The following is a 7,624-nucleotide window of genomic DNA, read 5'->3' on the forward strand; positions in this document are numbered from 1 at the left end:
CTGGTTGGGGACAAGGGTAGGCCAGTGAAAGACGGGATTTCAGACCTAATGGCCACACAGGGGACCAAAGAGTTTGGGGTTCAAATGTGATAGGCCACTCAAACTCTACACTCTCCTCCCCACCCCTACACACATCACCCCACCCATCCCTACAAATGCAGGACATGGCAGGTTGTGGGAGGAAGAGGGGCTGGAGGAACTGCTGGGCTTGCCGAGGGCTTCTTCAGACCAGGGCCCTGAAAGACTTGCCTGGAGCCATTGGTGTTGCACAGGTTGGGGCAGTGGCTCAATCAATCGAACTTTGGGCTGGAGCAGTCCTCCTCGGAGGGGGACCAGCACCCATCATTCAATTCCAGGGGCACAAAAATGGAGGACACCCAATCAAACCCTTAGCAGGGCAGTGGAGTTACCACAGAAACTCAAGACAGGCCGGGCTCAGTGGCTCACGCCTGTGACCCCAACCCTTTGGGAGGCTGAGGCGGGTGGATCACGAGGTCAGGAGACAGAGACCATCCTGGCTAACACGGTGAAACCCCATCTCTACTAAAAATACAAAAAATTAGCCGGGTGTGGTGGTGGGCACCTGTAGTCCCAGCTACTCGGGAGGCTGAGGCAGGAGAATGGCATGAACCCGGGAGGCAGAGCTTGCAGTGAGCCAAGATTGCGCCACTGCACTCCAGCCTGGGTGACAAAGCAAGACTCCATCTCAAAAAAAAAAAAAAAAAAAGAAAAGAAAAGAAGAAAAGAAACTCAAGACAACAGGCTGGGTGCAGTGGCTCACGCCTGTGATCCCAGCACTTTGGGAGGTCCAGGTAGGAGGATCACCTGAGGTTAGGAGCAGGAGACCAGCCTGGCCAACATGGTGAAACCCCATCTCTACTAAAAATACAAAAATTAGGCAGGTGTGGTGGCCTGCGCCTATAGTCCCAGCTAGTTGGGAGGCTGAGGCAGCAGAATCGCTTGAATCTGGGAGGTGGAGGCTGCAGTGAGCCAAGATCGTGCCACTGCACTCCAGCCTGGACAACAGAGCGAGACTCTGTCTCAAAAAAAAAAAAAAAAGAAAGAAAGAAAGAAAAGAAGAAGGCAGGGCATGGTGGTTCATGCCTATCCTAGCACTTTGGGAGGCCAAGGCGGGTGGATCACCTGAGATCGGGAGTTCGAGACCAGCCTGACCAACATAGAGAAACCCCATCTCTACTAAAAATACAAAATTAGCTGGGTGTGGTGGTACATGTCTGTAGTCCCAGCTACTCGGGAGGCTGAGGCAGAAGAATCACTTGAACTCGGGAGGCAGAGGTTGCAATGACCCAAGGTCATGCCATTGCACTCCAGCCTGGGCAACAAGAGCAAAACTCCGTCTCAAAAAAAAAAGAAAAAAGAAAAACTCAAGATAACACTTTTTCCAGTGCCACATCCTTGCTGTGTGCAGCCCCGTGGCTATGAGACCAGCACCTCATCTGTGCCTACAGCCAGAGGAAAGCAGCCCTGAGCCAACCAAGGGCCAGGACACTCAGGGCCCTCTACTCAGGAAGTGCAGGCTTGGTGAGAATGCCCCGGCCTCCCACACCGCAGTGACTGGTCCCCAGGGCCAGGGAGCTGCCAGCCAGGCCAGGAGATGGGCCTGACAGTCAGGGGGCGCTCAGGTCCCACCTCCACAGGGACTAATGTAAGCAGAAAAGCCTCCCAGAACCATGCACAGAACAAGGGGTGGTCCTGTTGTGTGGAAGATGGCCATGAGGCCCCTCCATCCAGAAACAAGGGAGCTGTTGAGATACCTGTATGTGGCAGTGGATTCTCCTAGGTCAGCACCCCATCCTGGCTCCAGATCCAACACGGGCTCGCCCCTCCCCGGCCGATGCTCCCACCGGGCACACCTGCAGCATTCTGAACCCCACTAGGGGCAACAGGCCCAGGCAGCTTTTCCCTGGCCCTCCAACCAGGCCGTGACCCTTCAGCCTTGTATACAAAGTCTGGCTTGTGTGGAAGGAAAGGAGCCACCTAGGAGAGAGGACAATTTCCTAACATTCAGGGAAACAGCTATGGCAGGAGCTGAACCCACTACAGTATCGGGCACTGGGCCCCACAGGCTTCCCTGGGCATCACGCAGAAAAGACAAGCAAGACCTGGCTACGGCAGGAGAGTCGGGTTCACCCTCAGCTCTGTCAACATAAATCAGGAAACAGCCTGCAGAACAGGAGCTGGGAAGACGTGTGTTCAGACACTCAGGGCCTGAAGCCAACCACAGCCCTCCCCTCTCACCTGACATCTTTGCCCACTGTTCCAGGCACAGGCGTCCTGGCAGCCTCAGCTCCACAGGGGAGACTGAACCTGTGTCTTTTCAGAAATCAACCAAGTCACCCCAGCAAAGAGGATGCAAAGGACAGGTAAAGCCACATCTTCCTCGAGGGTGGGACCCGGCAGGTCTGAGTGTTCCTTCCAGGCGCTGGCAATCAGGACTCCAGCTCGGCGCGCAGTGTTTCAGAACATCGCCCCTGCTGAGGTACTTCCTGCCCCTCACACACCAGGAGAATCACTGAGGAAGGACTCCTGGGGACAGAGGAATGGCAGATTCCCCAAGTCAAACAGAGGAGAAAGGGAAGCTGGCAGATAGAACAAGGAAAGACAATTAGTCCATAACCATGTATGGAAAGTGTTGGAAGGAAAGGGGCCCTGGAGTTGATATTTAAAAAGCAAGCAGGGGCCGGCGGTGGTGGCTCACGCCTGTAATCGCAGCATTTTGGGAGGCCAAGGCGGGCAGATATCGAGGTTCAAGAGATCGAGACCATCCTGGCCAACATGGTGAAACCCCATCTCTACTGAAAATACAAAAATTAGCTGGGCGTGGTGGCACACGCCTGTAGCCCTAGCTACTTGGGAGGCTGAGGCAGGAGAATCACTTGAACCCAGGAGGCGGAGGTTGCCGTGAGCCGAGATCGCACCACTGCACTCCAGCCTGGCGACAGAGCAAGACTCTGTCTCAAAAAAAAAAAAAAAAAAAAAAAGCAAGCAGCCAGGCGCAGTGGCTCACACCTGTAGTCCCAGCACTTTGAAAGGCTGAGGTAGGAGGATCACTTGAGCCCAGGAGTTCGAGATCAGCCTGTCCAACATAGTAAGACCCCATCTCTACAAGAAAATGTTTTAAGAAACTAGCCAGGCATGGCTGGGCGCAGTGGCTCATGCCTGTATCCCAGCACTTTGGGAGGCTGAGGTGGGCGGATCACGAGGTCAGAAGTTCGAGACTAGCCTGACCAACAGGGTGAAACCCCATCTCTACTGAAAAAAAAAAACAAAAAAAAACCATTAGCCGGGCATGGTGGCGTGCGCCTGTAATCCCAGCTACTCAGGAGGCTGAGGCAGGAGAATCACTTGAACCCGGGAGGCGGAGGTTGCAGTGAGTCGAGATCGCTCCACTACACTCCAGCCTGGGCAACAGAGCGAGACTCAGTCTCAAAAAAAAAGAAAAGAAGAAGATGAAACTAGTCAGGCATGGTGGTAGCACATGCCTATAGTCCCAGCTAGTAGGGTACGACCTGTGGTGGGAGGATCGCTTGAGCCTGGGAGGTCAAGGCTGCAGTCAAAGTCAAGGCTACAGAGCTGTGATTACACCACTGCAGTCCAGCCTCAAAAAAAAAAAAGGGGGGGGTGCTGCGAGCAGTCTCTCACACCTGTTAATCCCAGCACTTTGGGAGGACGAGGAGGGTGGATCACAAGGTCAAGAGTTTGAGACCTGGCCAACATGGTGAAATAGCATCTCTACTAAGAATACAAAAATTAGCCAGGTGTGGTGGCATGTGCCTGTAATCCCAGCTACTCAGGAGGCTGAGGCAGGAGAATTGCTTGAACACCAGAGACAGAGGTTGCAGTGAACTGAGATCGCACCACTGCACTCCAGCCTGGGTGACAGAGCAAGACTCTGTCTTGAAAAAAAAATAAAAAAGGCAAGATTGCCAGGCGCGGTGGCTGTAATCTCAGCACTTTGGGAGGCCAAGGTGGGCGGATCACTTGAGGTCAGGAGGAGTTCGAGACCAGCCTGGCCAACATGGTGAAACCTCATCTCTACTAAAAATACAAAAAAAATTAGCCGGGCGTGCTGGTGGGTGCCTGTAATGCCTCAGGAGGCTGAGACAGGAGAATCCCTTGAACCTGAGAGGCGGAGGTTGCAGTGAGCCGAGATCGCATCATTGCACTCCAGCCTGGGCAATAGAGCGGGACTCAGTCTCAAAAAAAAAAAAAAAAAAAAAAAAAAAAAAGCCAAGATTCTGCAAAGTCCCTACCCCCAATTAGGAAGGGCACCAGCACCTAAGAAATGAAGTCCACCAAAAAGGAAGACCAGAAAAAGCTGGCCCCTTAGAGGAAAGGCTTCTAGCTGAAGATCCAGCCCCAGTGGGACAGACAGACACACACACACACACACACATACACACATACACGCCCATTGGGCTTTGCACAAACAAGGGAGCTGGAGGACATGAGCCAGAAAAGCTGCATAATGACAACAGGCTTTGTCTTCCCAGGAAGCCAGGCACCATTGAAAGGCACAGAAGCACACCAGGAGACCAGCTGAGGCACACAAAACCTACCACAGGGCAGCCAGCCGGGCGCTCTTCTCCACACCCCCACCCAGTGCCAGAGGAGGCATGAGCCCAGGCAGGAGGGAAGGCACAATGAATTTCTGAAGTAAAGTTTAAATAGATTTTATTGTTACAAGGGGGACCCCACCGAGCAGGGTCAGTGACCCCCCAGGAGGCCACCATGGAGGCATCAAGAGGTCATGATTGCAGAAGAGGTGACTGGAATTGAACGACATGATCCGGGGAGGCCGGCCAGAAATGCAGTAACATGACCAGGATGGGCCGGTGGGGCTGGTCAGGTCACAGGGTGAGGGGCAGAACGGACCCCTTCACTCCGGCCTCCTGTAGGTCTCCAGGTGTGACAGGATCCAGCCCGCTGGCAGGAGGAAGGTCACGAAGCAGGAGGTAAGCCCAACGGCCAATTCCTGCACAGAGCACAATAAAGAAGGCACCTCGGAGTCAGTATTCCCCTAGGCTAAGTCCTAGCAGTTCCTAGGCAGCAGAAAGCCCCCCTCAGGGAGCCAGGACTCAGAGGCAAGTGGGAGGCCCCGCATCCTCACGTTAAAGGAATCCACGCTCCAGGGAGCAGACAGAGCAGATCCAAGGCTACCCTAACCCTTGAGGTAAAGGGTCAGTTATAAGGAGGGGGAAGAGTGAGAGGAAGGAGAGACAGCTGGGGTTAGGGTTCAGGGAGAAATGCACCACCAGATCATAAAGGAAGGGACAGGAAGCAGGATTTATTGAAACCTGTTTTAAAGCTGGTCTGGGCCAGGCATGGTGGCTCACGCCTGTAATCCCAGCAATTTGGGAGGCCAAGGCAGGCGGATCACAAGATCAGGAGTTAGAGACCAGCCTGACCAACATGGTGAAACCCCGTCTCTACTAAAAATACAAAAAATTAGCCGGGAGTGGTGGCGGGCGCCTGTGATCCCAGCTGCTCGGGAGGCTGAGGCAGGAGAATGGCTTGGCTTAAACCTGGGAGGCGGAGGTTGCAGTGAGCTGAGATCGCACCACTGCACTCCAGCCCGGGTGACAGAGCGAGACTCCGTCTCAAAAAAACAAAAAACAAACAAACAAAAAAAGCAAAGCTTGTATGTTAAGACCCAGGATCCTTGCATGGGCCAGTAACTCCAAAACCATACCTATCCTTCCTTGCCTTAAAACCCCCTCCAAGGCCGGGCGCAGTGGCTCAGGCCTGTAATCCCAGCACTTTGGGAGGTTGAGGCAGGCGGATCACGAGGTCAAGAGATCGAGACCATCCTGGCCAACATGGTGAAACCCCGTCTCTACTAAAAATACAAAATTTAGCTGGGCATGGTGGCGCGTGCCTATAGTCCCAGCTATTCGGGAGGCTGAGGCAGGAGAATCGCTTGAACCCGGGAGGCGGAGGTTGCAGCGAGCCAAGATTGCGCCACTGCACTCCAGCCTGGCGACAGAGCGAGACCCCGTCTCAAAATAAATAAGTAAAATAAAATAAAATAAATAGCAGTAACAACCATTTTCGTCGCTGACAGCGTCAGGCATCCCCCAATGAACCAATGAGAAAATGTGCTCAGAACGGCTAAAGAAGTCGGCTCGAGGCGGCGCAGCGAGGAGGCGACAAGGGAGGGAGGGCCTGACAGGACCAGACCCGAGATCCTGGGGCTGTGGGGAAAGACCTAACGCCGACAGCCCGACTGTCGCCCGGGCACACTGTCCCCGTCGTTCGCGCCCTCCAGACATGCCCAAACCGGCACTGCTGCTCCCCGCTATGCTGCGGGGCGCGGGGTGCTGGACACTCTCAGGACCACCTGAGGTCAGCTAGGCAGAAGGGGCCAGCCCACAGCGCCTCCCGTGCTCTTCCAGGCCCGTTCCTCACCATGATCCCAAGCTTCTCCTCCGGCGGCAACGAATGGATCTTGGCGCGCGGCACTGGGAGCCGCCGGGCCGAGCCTGTCAAGCCCCGCAGCAGCAGCGGCGTCAGGACGGACATGATGGCACGGAGTACACCACAAAAAGCTGTCAGCCGTATCCCAAGGTCAGGAAGCCAAAATGGCTGCGCTGGCCGGAAGTTCCGGAGCTGGGGAGGCCGGGAAACTGCGGCCTGGAAGTCTCTCGGAAATGACGCAAGAACACACCTCCCACAGCCCTTGGCAGTTTTTGGCGCGTTCCTCGAAACAGCCAATTGACACCTTCCTACCGCTATGGGCGGAGCACAAAAGGGCTCTTCTTCGGGGTTACGTTCCGCCTCCAAGGCTTATACTTGTGAGTGACATCTGGGGCCACCCAATCATGTACGCGAGAAGCCTAAACTGTTCTTGACTCCTCCCTTCATTCATACTGTTAAATTTCTCTCTATTCAGACCGGACGTGGTGGCTCACGCCCGTAATCTCAGCACTTTAGGGAGGCCATCTGTACTAAAAAAAAAAAAGTACGAGCTGGGCGCGGTGGCTTACGCCTCTAATCCCAGCACTTTGGGAGGCCGAGGCGGGTAAATCATCTGAGGTCAGGAGTTTGAGACCAGTCTTGCCAACATGGTGAAACCCCATCTCTACTAAAAATACAAAAATTGGCCGGGCGCAGTGGCTCACACATGTAATCCCAACACTTTGGGAGGCCGAGGTGGGTGGATCACCTGAGGTCAACAGTTCAAGACCAGACTGGCCAACATGGTGAAACCCTGTCTCTACTAAAAATAGAAAATTAGCTGGGCATGGTGGTGGGAGCCTGTAATTCCAGCTACTCGGGAGGCTGAGTCAGGAGAATTGCTGAACCCAGGAGATGGAGGTTGCAGTGAGCCGAGATTGAGCCATTGCACTCCAGACTGGGCCACAAGAGCGAAACTCCATCTCAAAAACAAAAAACAATAATAAAAAAAGTTCGAAAGCAGCCTGGCCAACATGGTGAAACCCCATCTCAACTAAGAATACAAAAAATAGCCAGGCATGGTGGTAGATGCCTGTAATCCCAGCTACTAGGGAGGCTGAGGTAGGAGAACTGCTTGAACCTGGTAGGCAGAGGTTGCAGTGAGCCGAGATCACGCCACTGCACTCCAGCCTGGGCGACACAGCAA

General features: G+C 54.2%; 1 protein-coding gene across 1 annotated transcript; it reads right to left on the minus strand.

The window, feature by feature from the left end:
- Positions 1-4,678: 4,678 nt before the first annotated feature.
- COX8A (cytochrome c oxidase subunit 8A (ubiquitous)) lies at positions 4,679-6,574 on the minus strand. Its single transcript, NM_001131946.1, is given in 2 exon segments — positions 4,679-4,996; positions 6,430-6,574. Coding segments are annotated over 2 exon segments (210 nt in total). The 5' UTR covers positions 6,544-6,574; the 3' UTR covers positions 4,679-4,900.
- Positions 6,575-7,624: the final 1,050 nt, after the last annotated feature.

This window comes from Pongo abelii, chromosome 9 (genome assembly GCF_028885655.2).
Source record: "Pongo abelii isolate AG06213 chromosome 9, NHGRI_mPonAbe1-v2.0_pri, whole genome shotgun sequence".
Classification (NCBI taxonomy): Eukaryota; Metazoa; Chordata; class Mammalia; order Primates; family Hominidae; genus Pongo; species Pongo abelii.